Source organism: Corylus avellana, chromosome 1, assembly GCF_965113065.1.
Source record: "Corylus avellana chromosome 1, dhCorAvel1.hap1.2, whole genome shotgun sequence".
NCBI lineage: Eukaryota > Viridiplantae > Streptophyta > Magnoliopsida > Fagales > Betulaceae > Corylus > Corylus avellana.
This window is the reverse complement of record NC_142490.1, coordinates 41,032,842-41,047,610: the sequence shown is the minus strand read 5'-3', so window position 1 is coordinate 41,047,610 and position 14,769 is coordinate 41,032,842. Positions and strand designations below refer to the sequence as shown.

Below are 14,769 nucleotides of genomic sequence, written 5' to 3'. Positions count from 1 at the left end.
GCAAACCTAAAATAACCTAAATATCGTTACATCCCATACTAATGGCATTGGGAAACCAACCTGAATTAGTTGCTTTTCCAGGAAAGGAAAAAATTACTACATGATAAAGACATTCATCTTGCTCAAAGTCTTTGTAATAAGACATTAAATATAAATTATTCAAGAGATTTTAAATTCTTTCAAGTTTATACAATCTGCCAGCCAAGGACCATGCAGTGCTTCAAAATCTAAACACAATACTCAAAGTTTTGCTTACAAACAAAACAAGTCACACTAGTATATTTATACAACACAATATAAGATTGACATGATTGGAACCTCAAAAGATTGCATTGTTAAACACATCTAAGATTGATATGATTTTTCAGAGGGCTTTGGTTTGTATGATACTCTCCTCAATGCCTTTAGGCCGACTATATGACATGACATTATCTAGGATATCATGCTTCTGTATAAAAAATATATAGCATGACTAAAATTTGCCTCATTGGGTTTGTAACACAAATGGCTGCAATGCCTTTTAGGACGACTAAAATTCATACAAGTTCACCAAAGTAAGGCAATTATCAGTGCTTTTAGATTAGGCTTATGTTGTTGTTTATGTATGTATAACTCATCCAATGAAAACTCAGCCTGACATGCCACCAACCCTATACATGATCATCGATGCAACTATATATCCTGAATCACAGCTAGTGTATCCCAATCGACAAAGCATTTGAACCAACACAAACATTTCTGAACATAATTCACATGAAAGAATTCATCTAGCACTGTAATTTTTGTTTTTGAAAATATAAAAACAATCTAATCTCATTTTGGTACCTACTTATGATTGCATGTAGAACACAACTTTTAACCCCTTGATTTTCAAATCCGGTCAAGGAGAATAATGCCCAAGCAAGTCTTACAAAGTCCATTGAAATCCATGGAAATTATGATCAATGTACCGCACCCCAACAATACTCATCCATCTACAACACAAGAACAAGAAAAATACTAATCAAGGGTAGAACAAATGCTTAAATATTTTTCCCATAAGTCGCAACCAAAAAAAAAATATATAATGACTATAACAATGAGAATAGTTGATTAATTTTTTATAGTTTGGCATTATTCATATCCAGAGTTCTAGTGCAAACTAAAGAGAAACAGAGGTAACATGGCAAGTCTCTAGGCTGAGAGCCAATTAGCAAAAGTTACAACCCTAAACAAAGAAACAACCAATTTCAGGAAGAAGAAATGGTGTAGGAACTGTAGAAAGCTGACGGTGGTGGCACCAGAAAGAGTAAACTTCACTACCTAGATCCAGACTAGTGGATTAAGCAAGATCACATCATCCTCAAACCAAACTTCATTAGGTAGCATGTTCTGTTAGAATCTTTAACCAAGAAATTTGAAAACTGAAAGTGACCAATTATGGCATCAACTAGAGGAAGGAAGTTTGTTTCTGAAAAGTACATTTCACACAACAAAAATAACTACCTAAAAGGAAGATAAAGTTGTCTAAGATATTTATTTGAACATTCAGAGCGTCTTTCTCACCACCTAAAAACATAGTCTTCTATATCTTCTCCTTGCCCAGTCACTCCCCTTTATAGGTGAATTCAAAGGTCTTCTTTGCATATAAACCAGAAGTTGCAGTTGGCTCTCACAAATTTCTTAAGTATAATATTTGGCACATCCATGCTTACCCTATCAAGACTAAAACTGCAAATATCAAATTTGCATATACACGTAGTCTATAACACGTGACTTTGAATTCTATATGTTACTCTATGATGGCTGTTCAATTTTTTAGTGAAAAATTTGAAGTGGTTTATTGGTATTAGCTATCAGATTATTTTTGCCATGAGCAAAAAATATATTATTCAGAACCTGATAGTATTATGAACCACCATCGACTGAAATTGAAACCAAAAGGTATATATACCCATGCATAGTGCCTTTAGTTAGACGTGTAAGCACAAATACAAAGAAACTACTTGATGAGTAAACATTGTTATCATCATTATCATCATCATACCAACTAGAGATCTAACTTCCTTATATTGAAACACAATTCAGTAAGCACTCATTCATGTTGTCAGTTACTTCCTACTTGAATAATTAAAATTTTCCTTCATCACCTTGGCTGGCTTTGTAAAGCAAAGAAGCATCTAGAAGCCCTACTAAAAAAAAAGCTTTATTTCACCACCTTGTCTTAAGAGCGCATGTACTTAAAACTTTGCTCGAATCCTCTGACATTCATCATACATCATCGTTGCAATCTGAGTGAATACAACAAATCAGTATGATCCTCATATGGCCATATCGACATTAACATCAATGAAAATTAAAAACAAATAGTTCAGCCTAAATTTAAGTATGGGGAAACACTTTTGTATTCCCATTCATTGTTTCTAGTGTTTATATCAACCAAGATATTAAAGGTTTGAGTCATCAAATAATCAGTGAAAATTACAAGAATCACACATACAAAACAATCAGAAGTAAAATCAACTACCAAAATTTGATATAAGAAATATTGTTTGGGGATCCTTCCTCATCCATGAAGGACCTCTTTGAACCAAAAAAAACAAAGAAGATAAGTCTAATGGTCAACATGAAAGGAAATTGTAGAAGCAACTACATAATTTTGTTTCAAGAGTAAATTATCTAGGAGATCTAGTTAAAAAGTTCCTGCAGAATTTTACTGCACCTAACTCCATAAAACTATGATATATAGTGTTCATTTTCTCATCTTTCCACATGAATTTTCAAAAGATGGTCTTCTCACCAAATCTACTGAAGAGAACATTCACCAATACTTTCAAAGTAGACAACAAAAACAAACCCAAGGAAATCCATATTTGATGCTCGATCTTCATCTAGTCTTCTCTTGCCCTACAAAAGGAAAGAGAGTAGGCATTCTTTCATTGAGAGCGAGAGAGAGAGAGAGAGATGGGATTACCTAAATCAGATAAAAAACCCGAAAGAGGGGAAACTAGTAAGGCAAAAAATTTGCTTAATTTCATACCCGAAATCTGCATCCAAAGTATGCAAATGCAACCCACTCCCCCATCAAAAAAAGAAAAAGAAAAAGAAAAAAAAGAAGCTTAACACATGTTATATATATGGCCATCCTAGTAATTGCCAAAGGATCGACATCTCTGCACCTACAAAGTTCCCCACTTCTCTATTCACCTCATGCAAACATGATAATTTAAGAAACACTAATAGACTTAGTCAATTCAAAAAATCATGATGTGTGCTATAGTTACAATTCACCAGACCACAGTCAGTGATAGCATGACCAACCAATTTACAAAAAGAGTTTCCTTCTTTCCAACTCATTAGGGATAAACTTGGATATATTATTTCCTACCACCAATTATAGTTTTGCAACTAATACATATCAAGAACACTTAATACCCTGTATAAGCATATGGTATGTTGATTATGAAGTCTAGTTGCTTACTGATTCACTTGTGCTCAAGCATTCCAAATATCTTCCGTTTCTTGTCAGCATCATATTGACTATACATAATACAGACCTCATTTTTCTTTTGAAAAATAATTTACGTTGTTGATTATTCAACTGGTTACTTGCTGCTTGACCTCCGGCACAAACTTTTGGTTTTTAGACCTTGATATTGATACCCAACTATCATGCAATTGATACTGCATTTATTAAACAGAAGGTTCCTCTTCCAACGAGCACCCCATAAATGTTAAAACCCATCTTCCTCAAAAATTTATTTCTACAGATTTTATAAAGTTACCTTTTTCCAATTCATGAGATATCAACCTAATAATTAGGTCAAAAGTATGAGAGGTATGAATGGATAAAAGACCCATGATCACACGAGTGACTACAGAAAAAAAAGAAGAAGTGAAGCTTACAATCAACCAGAAAGGACTTCGAAACTTTCAGTCTAAACATTCAATTTTGCCATATTGAATTTTGGCGAATCCACAAGCAGTAAAGTACTGCAAACCTAACAAAGTATTAGTATACAATCCTGAAACCATCCACAAAGATAAAATCATGTCTTTTGTAATTTAGAGTGTCGCTTTGACAACTTAGGAGTACGATAGCAGCCTCTGAAGTTCAGCTGTCTGCATCACCACAACAAACTTTATTAACAATGAACTCTCTCTTTGTCTTCCTCTTTCTCCTCCTTTCTTCCCTCAAGAATCTACAAATCAACATATCAAAAGAAAAAGAAAGAGAAAGCGAGAGAGATTGAAGGTACAGATTCGTGTACAAAATGAGGGACTAAAGTAAAGCAAAAGGAGAATCTGCAAATGAAAACTTGAACACACAGACTCGAAAAAGTCAGTTCAATGATTAGGCCCGAATTCACTCTCAAAGCCAATATATAGGTTGTTAGTGCGAGTTTGATTCCCTTCATACATGAATTAATTACGAAACTCAGGGTTGAACCTCATACAAATTCTCATACACAATTCCGCAGCAATACACAAAAGCTAAAAGCATCAATTTTGCGATTTGGAAACCAGAGGTCCTAGACCACCAAACACTGCAAACCAAACCTTAATAACGAAAACCCAGATAAAGCATACCTTATACATTTACATATAACGAACAAAAGAGCAATACCACACCACCAAAACAACAAGGGGCAGTCCCAGTGAAAAGCCATTATGAATTATCAAGTCCAAATTCAAAGGAAATGAACACAACAGATATTGGAGAAAGAAAATGAGAAAGGAAATTACCTTCAGGGGTCCAACCGTATCTGCGAGAGACGGAGAGCATGGAGGTGAGCAATGCGGAAGCAGTGGCCGTGTGATATGGAAGCATCGTTTCCACACAGCAGCTCAGCTCTACAGGCGATCTTTTCCAATAAATACACAATCATTAGCTCAAACAAACATAAAAACAAACAGTTCCTTCATTCGTTCATTTCATTTCACAGAGAGAGCTTGTGTATTTCTATATGTACCTGAAAATGCGGTTTGCCAGAGGGTTTTGTTTTGGGATGCGAAACGGTGAGCTCGCGGGTCGGGCCTTGGCTCCGGCTCCGGCACTGAGCCTCGAAGCCGTAGCGGCTCGGGCCGCGGTGGATCGGAAGACAGACCTGGCGGCTGTGGCGGCGGCGGAAGACATGACTTTGGGCTGGGTGGGGACGATGAGGGGCTAAGGCTTCGTTGTGTGTTGAGGGTTTTGTGTTTCATTCGGTGGGGTTTTAGATGCGCACACGAGGTTTGAGTACGGTATATATTTGTGTGTATATACTCGTACGAGAACGTGGCATACTGGAATCCCGATGTAGTTTCTCTCTTCGGAAGATCGTATTTGGGGAAGATAAATGTTTGTTGCTATTATCTTGTACAATTTTTTTTTTTTTTTTTCAATGGCAAAAAAAATGCTTGGTTTTTAACTTTTACCCATATTTTGTCTATCTCCTTATAAAAGATGGAACAATCTATCATTGAATATTTGAAATTAGGTGGGCAAAAAATGGATAAGAGATGGATGTGTAACACTTCTCAAATGATAAGAGGTGGCATATTGAATAAGAGAATATCTTCTATCCAATTATGGTGTAAATTCTCTCTTTTGTAATATTCAATAGAAATTTGACACATTAGTTAAAAATATTAAATAGAATGAAGATGAAAACACCAAATTTTTAAACAAGCAGCCAATATATCGATCGACAAATTGGGGCACTTTTCCTTCACGATTTGGACAGCAAGCCACTAGTTGAACTCAAGCCATGCTGTTTTGAGCGCAACGATTTCATGTTTAACACCCTGAACCACCGCTCCTTCCCCGCTCCAACCCACCACTGGTCTGACCAGATATGGGCACTCACCAGGTGCACCTATGCCTACAACCAATTCTTCTACGCCACCGATGACTGTGGTGACCTAGGTGACTCAACCTTCACCATGCTCGCTTAGTTTAGCCTCCACCTTGACCAAAATGACTTCTCCCCTCCTACGGTGTCAGTCTTGTATTTAACGTGCCCATGATTGTGACCCCTCACGAGAGTTTCTAATCTCAATTGAGAGTAGCTTTTGTGTGGTCGAACTCAGAATTTGACACATCATCCATTTAAGAAAATTGCATGTTTGCTAAGCATAGATTAATTCGCCACACAACCATTGAGCCACCACCGCCAATCGAATCAACCCATCGCCCACAGCCCAGCCGGATCTCTCTCCCTCTCTCTCTTCGCCAGCATTGGGTGGCCGTGGGGGTGGCGCGTGGCCATCCCCAGATGGCTTGGGATAGCAACGCGGCCGCCCCCAGATGGCCAGGGGTAGCTGTGCGGCCACCTAAGGCCATCTGGGGTGGCTGGGGTGGCTGGCAGGTTATGCCCAGCCACCCCCAGCCATCACTGCCCTTCTAATTTTTTTTTCTCTTTTTTTTTTTTTTTTTTTTTTTTTTTTTCAACTAAAAGAAGATGAATTAATATGGTGTTTTGTTTTTATTTTAGTTTTTTGTTCTAAGTTGAGTTGTCAGCTTCTGAGTGGAGGGCACAAAACAAGGGTTTTGTGCCACAACCACATTGAAGTTAAACTCATGTCAATCATATGCACATAAGAGAATAACTTTTGTGTGGACGTTGCACAAAAGGTGGATTTTGTGCCCACCATTTAGGAGTATGTTTGGTATTGCGGTGAGATATAGAGCTTTTAGATATAGAGTTTTTATCTGTGAGCTTTTGTCAAAAGCGCTTTTACTGAAAAACTATTTACATGTTTGGTAACGGCATGTCTTAAGCCCTTTTTTAAAATTATTGATGTTTGGTAACAAAACTAAAAATGTGCTTTTAGTTGCAAAAATGACAATAAAAGATATGTAGGATTATTGATGTTTTAACTTTAAATACAAAATCATAATAATAGTATAAAAAATATAGAAACATGAATGGGCAAAAAGGAATAATTCAACAGAAAAAAACAAATATGTTCTAGAAACAATTTAGAAAAAAAAAAAAGAAAAAAAGAAGTTAATCTGACAAACCCATATCTACCACACTTTTCTTTGCTGGAATTTCAAATACCAATGCAATAAAGTTTATTTTCGATTATCAAGGGGTACAACACTGCACAACGAGAAACCCAGAGATAGAGATAAAAAAAATCAGTGGATTTTCTTCTCTCCAAGAACTCTCTCCTTCAGTCACAAATTTTTCTCTCGCCCAAATCAAAAGAACCATCGTCTCTCTCTCACTCTACAAATCCCTTCTAATCGCTCCAAGAAAACTAGAGTGTACTAAGAAACCAATAACCCCAAAATTCATCTCTTTATCTTTGACCCCAAAAATCCATCATTCCAACGGAAGCTCATCCGTACATTAATGGCGGTCGAGAGTCTTGAGATCCAAAAAGACCCAGTCGAAAGATCAAACTTACCACAATATCCAGCTATCGAAGAGAAGCGACGAGCTCATCAATTCTCCAAATCGTAGAAGGGTTTGCAGCTCTCAGATTCATTGAAGAGGATGTAAGACGTGGAAAAATATGTATATATATCAGTATTGTTGTGATTATGTGAATTTTGTTCGGATATTTTTGTCCAATTGTGATTTTGATTAAACCAAAACTGCGGCGCGCATTTTGGTTGGAAGTCCGTTTTGTCAAAAGCCTTGAATTTGAGCTTTAGACTAAACGTGGGTTTGGAGCGTTTGCAAACTCAAAAGTCCTTTCAAAGGATTTTACCAAACGACCTTAATTTTGCTAAAACGGGCTTTTCAAGGCTTAGAAGCGCTTTTTGGGTCTGCAACCGTAGACCCAAACATGCTCTTAGAAGTTGACACTTCAGCTTAGAACAAAAAACCAAAATGAGAACAAAACACCATATTATTTTCCCACAGTCATTTGAACAACCCCATGGCCTAGGAGTAGCTTGTGCGGCCACCCGCGGTGGAGAGAGAGAGGGAGGAGAGATTCGGCGGCGAGTGGGCGGTGGCAGACGAAGGCTGGTGGTGGCTCAATGACTGTGTGAAAGGATTAATCATGTGTTTTGCTATCAAGCATTTTCCTTGAATTGATGAGGTGTTTCACTCTGAGTGGTGGCACGACCACAAAAGCCATGCCACGACCACATAGAAGACGCTCTCATGCACCTAAAGACTACATTATTGAAATTAGAAACCAAAAAATCAAATATAAATCAAAAGGGTTAAATATAATTTTTCTCTTACATTACTCTTAATAAAGTAACAATACGGGGACTACTAGGAAAAAAAACAATAATGGGATAGTCTAACTATTTAGTTTGCCTCTTGATGTAAAATGTAAACGAAGTGATGAGGCTCAAGCATATTTCTTGTCATATTTAAACGCAGGAAAGTTATTCACAAAGCTTTAGCAAGTGAGTTCCAAATGGAGCCATCACTTAAATCAAGCAATTTGGCAAAGAGCAAGAATAATATATTATAAGTTCAACTTGCTACACAAAATCGAAACAATGCTCTGAATTCAGAAGTCATTATTACGACGAGCAGCTCGTTTATGAATACAAATCATAACAGCATTGATCCATGTCGTGGAAGTTTATTCCCCCTGAATGCCAGAATGCCGGCTGGCCGTGAAGCATTACTTTCTTGACTTGCTCTTGCTCCGGCTCATCTTTACTAGAGCACCAAGCAACAGAGGAATGCAAATTCCCCGTGACATGTCCACTCTATGTCTAGAGACATCAGTGTTTGCATCCCTTGCAGGCATCATGTTATGCTCTTCAAAATTGATTGAGTTTTGCAAGTAGAAGCCTGATCTTTCGCCTGGTCTTATCCCAATTAGCCGGCCGAGTGACACGCTATGATCTTGAAAGAAGGATGCTGTGGACTGGTTCATCTCGCATGCAGTAGAAGCAACACCAACACATTATTAGTAGGAGAGCGTGTTAAAGTATTTAATTAAATAATTAATTTTTTTTATAAGTTTAAGCTTTCGAAACAAATAATAATTTAACATGATATTAAACTATGAAATTGAAGAGTGCTAGACATCTTTTTCATCAATCGCTACATTTGTCTGTTTGATAGCTTCTAGTGATCAGGTTGGTTGAAGATTCATGTTAAATTTCAACAGAAAACTATACCTTAGTTTGAAAGATTTCAGAAGATTATTTTATTAAAAGGCCATCAGGAAACAATATATCACTCTTCAAGTTCCTATATACCTACCTGTATACGGCTGAAATTCTGACAAAGAAAAGTTTCAATCAAATGGCATTGAACGTCAACCAAGATTTTCATGGATTCTGATTCCCGCTTGTTTGGATTACTAGCAATTCAGACAGCAAATGATAGAAAATTTTATGGGGTTCACTTGTTCAAGTAGGCGGGCAGGTTGCTCAAGACCTGTTTGGACAGGCGGTGTAATACTCTGGTCCCATATTAGGAAGATGAGAAAAAGCCTACATAGAGTGGATGGTTTATAAAGATAGTTATGAGTGTTAAATCTCACATTGCTTAGTTACTAGGTGAAACTGGGTTTTATAATGAATTTTAGATAAACTTCAATTTGACTAGTCCTTTTGGGATGATAGCGCAGATGTGACTAGCATTTTTTTCTTGGTGATTACATGTGGACTCTTTGAATCACCACCAATCCAAACAATAAAATTGCTGGGATTTCTATCCATCTTTGACAGCAAAAGCCGGCATGCACTCCCATGGATATGTAATAAAAGAAAAAGATGTGAAAGGAGGAAAAAGTATAAGGTCAGTTTTGAGTTACCTCAGTATCAAGGTTAGAGGAAGAGAATGAGGAGAAACTGGTTGATGCCAAGCGCAAAGAGTGGGGCTCTGCTGCAGCAGAGGCTGGTAATCTCTGCAACACTCTAAGTCTCATGTTCATAATCCCAAGCCCAAGCGGCCATCCACTGGGTATCTCATGGTTCTGAGAAGAGTGATCAGTTAATACTAGTTTCCTAGCTAGTATTCATCAAGTTCAGAACAACCGTCAATTAAATTTTGATAGGATTCAAACATCTGCAGTTCAGATAATGAAAAAGATAAATTTGAATTATTACTCCAGATTTATAGCAACACAAGATGCAATCAACCATCCATTGCAAGATTTGCTCTGCTTTCTTTTCCTTTACTTAGAGAAAATCTTCAATTCTAAGCAATTTGCCCATCTAAAATAAACCAATTGGTTTCATTTTTATCTGCAATGGAGAATCCCTGCATCTATAAGCCCCCAAAAAGTGAACCCATTCTCACTCTTTTCTATCATGGTATTCTATCTCTATAGTTTTTTTTTTTCTCACTTCAATTACATATTCCATGTGTGAAGAAAAGCGTTAAAAATATTCATTAAATGATTAAATTAATTCTTTCCTTTCGACATAAGATAAGTTTTCTAATAATCTGAGAATACTATGAAAGCAAAACAGATCTTCTAAATTAAGCAAAGATGACGATGGTGAAGTTGCGGTAAAAACCATTAAAAGGGCAGATTAAAAGTCTTCAGGCAAATAGGGGGGAGAGAGAGAGAGAGAGGGTTAAACTGCCGACATGATTGCATTTTGGTTGGTCAATATCTTTCCAAGGCCCATATTGCTGATTATATTGATTGTAGACCTCTACATTACTGACACAAATTCAGTTCTATAATTTCCCACTCTTTGCTGTACGCCTTACACCAATTCATTGTATTATTATCTATATCTCCACAAAAGCAATAATAAATCTGCTCATATATTCTACAAAAGTCATAGGTGTTGATCACTATATATATATATATATATGTGTGTGTGTGTGTGTGCTGCCTTGAGATTGGGGTTGTAGGCCATACCAGAAAAAATATGCTTAATTATATCATGGCTTCCTTCCATGACATCATAATCCCCACACCCTTCCTTTCTTGGTATTTGACAAAAAGAAGATTGAAGTTTCCTTATTTACAGAAAGGGTGATGAAGAAAGAACATCACTGAATCTCCAAAACAAAGAATATCCCATAAAAGACGATATTAAAGAAAGCTTATCAGCAACCAAAAGAGAAATCATTAGAGCCCTTGCCTGATAAAAAGACCCCAGATCCTCTTACATATATATATAATACAATCCAACAGTAACCAAAGAAAGAAACATGAACAAAAACAAGAAACCAAACCAGAGGCACAGATATTTCCACCCAATCCAAACATTGAAAACCCAACGTGCATATATATATACACACACACACACACAATATATATAATACCCTGAATGAAGACGCTGGTCTTTCATTGACCAAAAAGATGTGAAAACAAACCCAATAAGAAGAAAAGCACATGCTCATTTGTTCTTAAGAACATAAAGGAATCCTGAGAATGATATTACCTCGGTGACCATGGCGTCAGCAGCCTCCAGAAGAAAGAACTGGGTGGAACTGATTGATCCCAGAGAATCAGAGGAAGAAAATGTTTTGGAGAATTAGGAGTCTTTCCATATTCTTCCTTAACTATGACACAGATTTACGAACTTGGGTCCCACCCGGATGTGCAGCCTTAAATATAAGTTAAAACTTTTTTTAAAAAAATAAAAAATTAGCAGATGATTATATATATAATTCCAACGGTTCAGACATACAACAACAGTTTAACCGTTAATTTACCGCCATATTTCAAATATCAATCAATCTATCTGGACCACATCAGCTGCTGTCGATGAATGATTTTATGATCATTTTTTGATGGCTGGCAGGATTTTAAATTAGATTTTGAGAATTCAGAAATGTGTAGAGACCAGATTGGTGGAGACCAAAAGAAGGGGGAGTATTTATTGTGAAATGTGAAAGGGTTGATGGGACTGTTCAGCTATCTCTTGTAACCTCTTTGCTATCTGATTGGTGATATTTAATTGAGCTAACTACCAAAATGGTTTAATTAAACTGTAATGTGGGTGTTAATGCTTGTTGTTGCCAGTTGCCACATTTTGTACTTTTGCTTTTGGAACAATTTTAAGCATGTAATGCATCAAATTATATTGATTTTGAAATGTTCTAAATTTTCTTGCAACTTTGTTGATACGACACTGTCAATCAGCCTTTAAATCAGGCGTTGTTAAAAAAGAAATATTTAGGAAAAACTTTACTTAATTCCCATATACTTTCATCACTTTTGTAATTACCTTCCCAATGTCACCCGTATGTTAGGTTTTTTTGTTAAATCCTAATGGATGTGTGCCAAAATTACCAAAATACCCAAAGATTCAGGCGTTAGTCAAGATTTAACGGAATTTGCAAAAATACCCATGCCTGAATCTTTGTAATTTTTATTTTAATTTTGACAGAATTTAACAGAAAAACCTGATAGACGGGTGACATTGCAAAAAATTAGAAGCTCAATATATTAAATTGAGAGTTTTTGGATTTTGGGGAATAATTGCAAAAATAATTGAAGTTGATGGGATTAAGTAAAATTTTTCCAAAGCTTTAAGAATTGATTGACAATAACATATCAACAAAATATGATTGCACTTATCTCTGCTTGGGACACAATGCGCCTGGAATGTGAAATTTTGTAGTTTGCAGCCCCAAAAGGGACGGTGCAAGGCTCAGCTCCAGCTATGCAAAAGAAAAAGATAGATATATATAATTAAAAGAAAACTTCAGAAGTGCTATTTCCAGGAAGTTTCAAAAATGGGCTGCCAAATTTCACCTTGTGGCTTAGATTCAGTGTTATTGTACTTAAAAAAAAGAAAAAAAAAAAAAGAAAAAGAAAAATGGAGCAGTAATTGGCTAACTGGTATTTTAAAAGGACAGAAATTTCATTCAAATCAGTCTGGATGAAATACCCTTCAACTCAGGTAAATAGGACCAAGTGTCTATAAACATTTAAAATGCATATTAAATTTAATCTAAGTTAGTAAAGTGTTATTAATGAGATTAAGAATTTAATATATAATTAAGGCTGCCAAATTTCACATTGTGGCTTAGATTCAGTGTTATTGTACTTACAAAAAAAGACAAGAAGAAAGAGAAGAAAAATGCAGCGGTAATTGGGTGGCTGGTATTTTAAGTTATTAGTCAATGGTCTCATTGACTGCATATCCTTTTAGGTAAGAATTGATTTCATGTAGCTCTCAATACTTCCATATTACGGATACACATTGCTTACCACTGAAATAAAATGCTTAATAAATGGAGTTTATGGGTGGTAAGTTTGCTAGATTTGGTTTTTGTTTTTTCTTCGAATTAAATGAGAAAAAGAGATTACAGGAGTCTTTCCTACTTCTTATCCAGATGGATGAAAGAATGAAAATACTTCAAAAAAACCCACCTAGCCAAGACATGTGAAAATTAAAGGAGGTAACTTTGATCATTTTTTCTATATTCAATTGTTAAATCACCTTAATTAGAAGCTTAAAAAGACAATAAATACTAATCCTTTAATTAATATTTTAATGCCCTCTTCACGTTTTAACACAATATATATTATAATTGAAGTTTTGGGTTGAAATCTTGACTCCATAGTTTACCTCAATTTTAATTAAATATTTTACGTTGTTAAGGAGAAAATATGCTCACTTATTTATGTTTATTTACCATTTTGTCATTGCTCATTCATAAAGTAACATGTATCCGCCTTGGCTTATAAAAGGAGAAAAGTCTCCCTTTCTCTGGGACCTTTTTTCTCTCCCACGTCTCTCTCTCTCTCTCTAGGAGACTTCTTTTTCAACCTTACCTCTCTCTTCTGCATACCTCACGTTGCACACACAAATTAATAGATGTTAGAGGCATATTATTGTCAAATATTTTTATCTATATACGAGATGCTAACTTTGACATCGAAAAGTTTTCGGTTCAAACCAAAGACCCTTTGGGCTTTGACCATGTTCTTATTTTGCAAGAACATCATTAACATACATGAGTCTCGTTCTCAGTACAACCATAAAGAAAAATCGCTGGCTAACAATTTACCAGACCAAAAATAGCACCAACAAACCTTACTTATGGTTCACAGATATATATATATATATATATATTAGTTATTAAATCCATCATATCTTACCAAGTAATATACCATCTTGTGTCCCTTTAAAGATGATGTAACTCTTAAAATCACCATTGAACTTATGATTAATCATTATTAAATTTTAATTAAATGATAATTTTAAAAATAATCTTATTTTTTTAAAGATACAAAATGATTTTTAAAATTATTCTATTTTACCGGTTAAACTTTTAGAACAAATAACAAATAATAATTTAAGTTATGAGTAAACTTTTCATTGATGCAATTAAATCTTAGGGTGACTAAAGTCACCAAACCATCCGTGCTGCCGGCCATTGAGATGCATGGATGAGGTCAGGGAGTGACGTGGAAACTCCTGAGTGAGTTGGATCGGAAAGAGCAGGTGAAGATTAAGCTGCACAGTCACAGGAATGATTATTGATTAGTTGGAAGTAAGGAGATTGGTTAGGTGAGCAAAGTGCAATGGAGCTTTCACACTACACGTGCAATAACTGTGTGTGAGACCCACACAAAAGTATAGTTTTGGTCGCTAGCCAACTCCCCTACGACGCCGACACCGTCCCTTTACTAATATCCCAACCGACACGGCACGACTTGGACTTTGTGACCAAATATTTTTCTAGTTTTAACATTTAATGACGATTTAGGTTTTAATTTGCCGATAATGCTCACGCTTTATAAAGTGGAAATCACTAGTTCGAATTTTTCTTTATACTTTTGTGCGAATATTTAAAAAAAAAAAAATAATTAAAAAAAATAATTTTTTATTAGTTTAATTTTCTTTTAGATAATTGATAAAAACCTTAAGTTTAAACATTGTCGTAATTTATTTCT

General features: G+C 35.7%; 2 protein-coding genes across 9 annotated transcripts; both read right to left on the bottom strand.

Annotated features, from left to right (window-relative positions):
- Window positions 1-212: 212 nt before the first annotated feature.
- Window positions 213-5,215, bottom strand: LOC132172686 (protein NUCLEAR FUSION DEFECTIVE 6, mitochondrial). Of its 7 annotated transcripts, none has more exons than XR_009439181.2 (4): window positions 4,953-5,215; window positions 4,726-4,844; window positions 2,780-2,886; window positions 213-974 (listed from the first exon to the last, which is right to left on the bottom strand). XR_009439181.2 is itself a non-coding variant. In XM_059584232.2 (3 exons), the coding sequence occupies exons 1-3, from the start codon at window positions 5,114-5,116 to the stop codon at window positions 967-969; spliced, it is 291 nt and encodes a 96-aa protein (XP_059440215.2). In that variant the 5' UTR covers window positions 5,117-5,215; the 3' UTR covers window positions 216-966. The 7 variants fall into 7 exon arrangements, 4 of the variants coding, with proteins under 4 accessions (XP_059440215.2, XP_059440212.2, XP_059440214.2 ...); XR_009439179.2 differs by lacking the exon at window positions 2,780-2,886 and adding an exon at window positions 2,198-2,270 and having other exon boundaries at window positions 216-974; XR_009439180.2 differs by lacking the exon at window positions 213-974 and adding an exon at window positions 1,903-2,270.
- Window positions 5,216-8,274: 3,059 nt separating this feature from the next.
- LOC132171440 (uncharacterized) lies at window positions 8,275-11,694 on the bottom strand. Of its 2 annotated transcripts, XM_059582751.2 has the most exons (4): window positions 11,574-11,694; window positions 11,300-11,483; window positions 9,709-9,870; window positions 8,275-8,811 (listed from the first exon to the last, which is right to left on the bottom strand). In XM_059582751.2, exons 2-4 carry the CDS (start codon window positions 11,309-11,311, stop codon window positions 8,563-8,565), a joined length of 423 nt encoding a protein of 140 aa, XP_059438734.2. In that variant the 5' UTR covers window positions 11,312-11,483; window positions 11,574-11,694; the 3' UTR covers window positions 8,275-8,562. The 2 variants fall into 2 exon arrangements, with proteins under 2 accessions (XP_059438734.2, XP_088367711.1); XM_088511585.1 differs by having other exon boundaries at window positions 11,300-11,694.
- Between the last annotated feature and the right edge of the window lie 3,075 nt (window positions 11,695-14,769).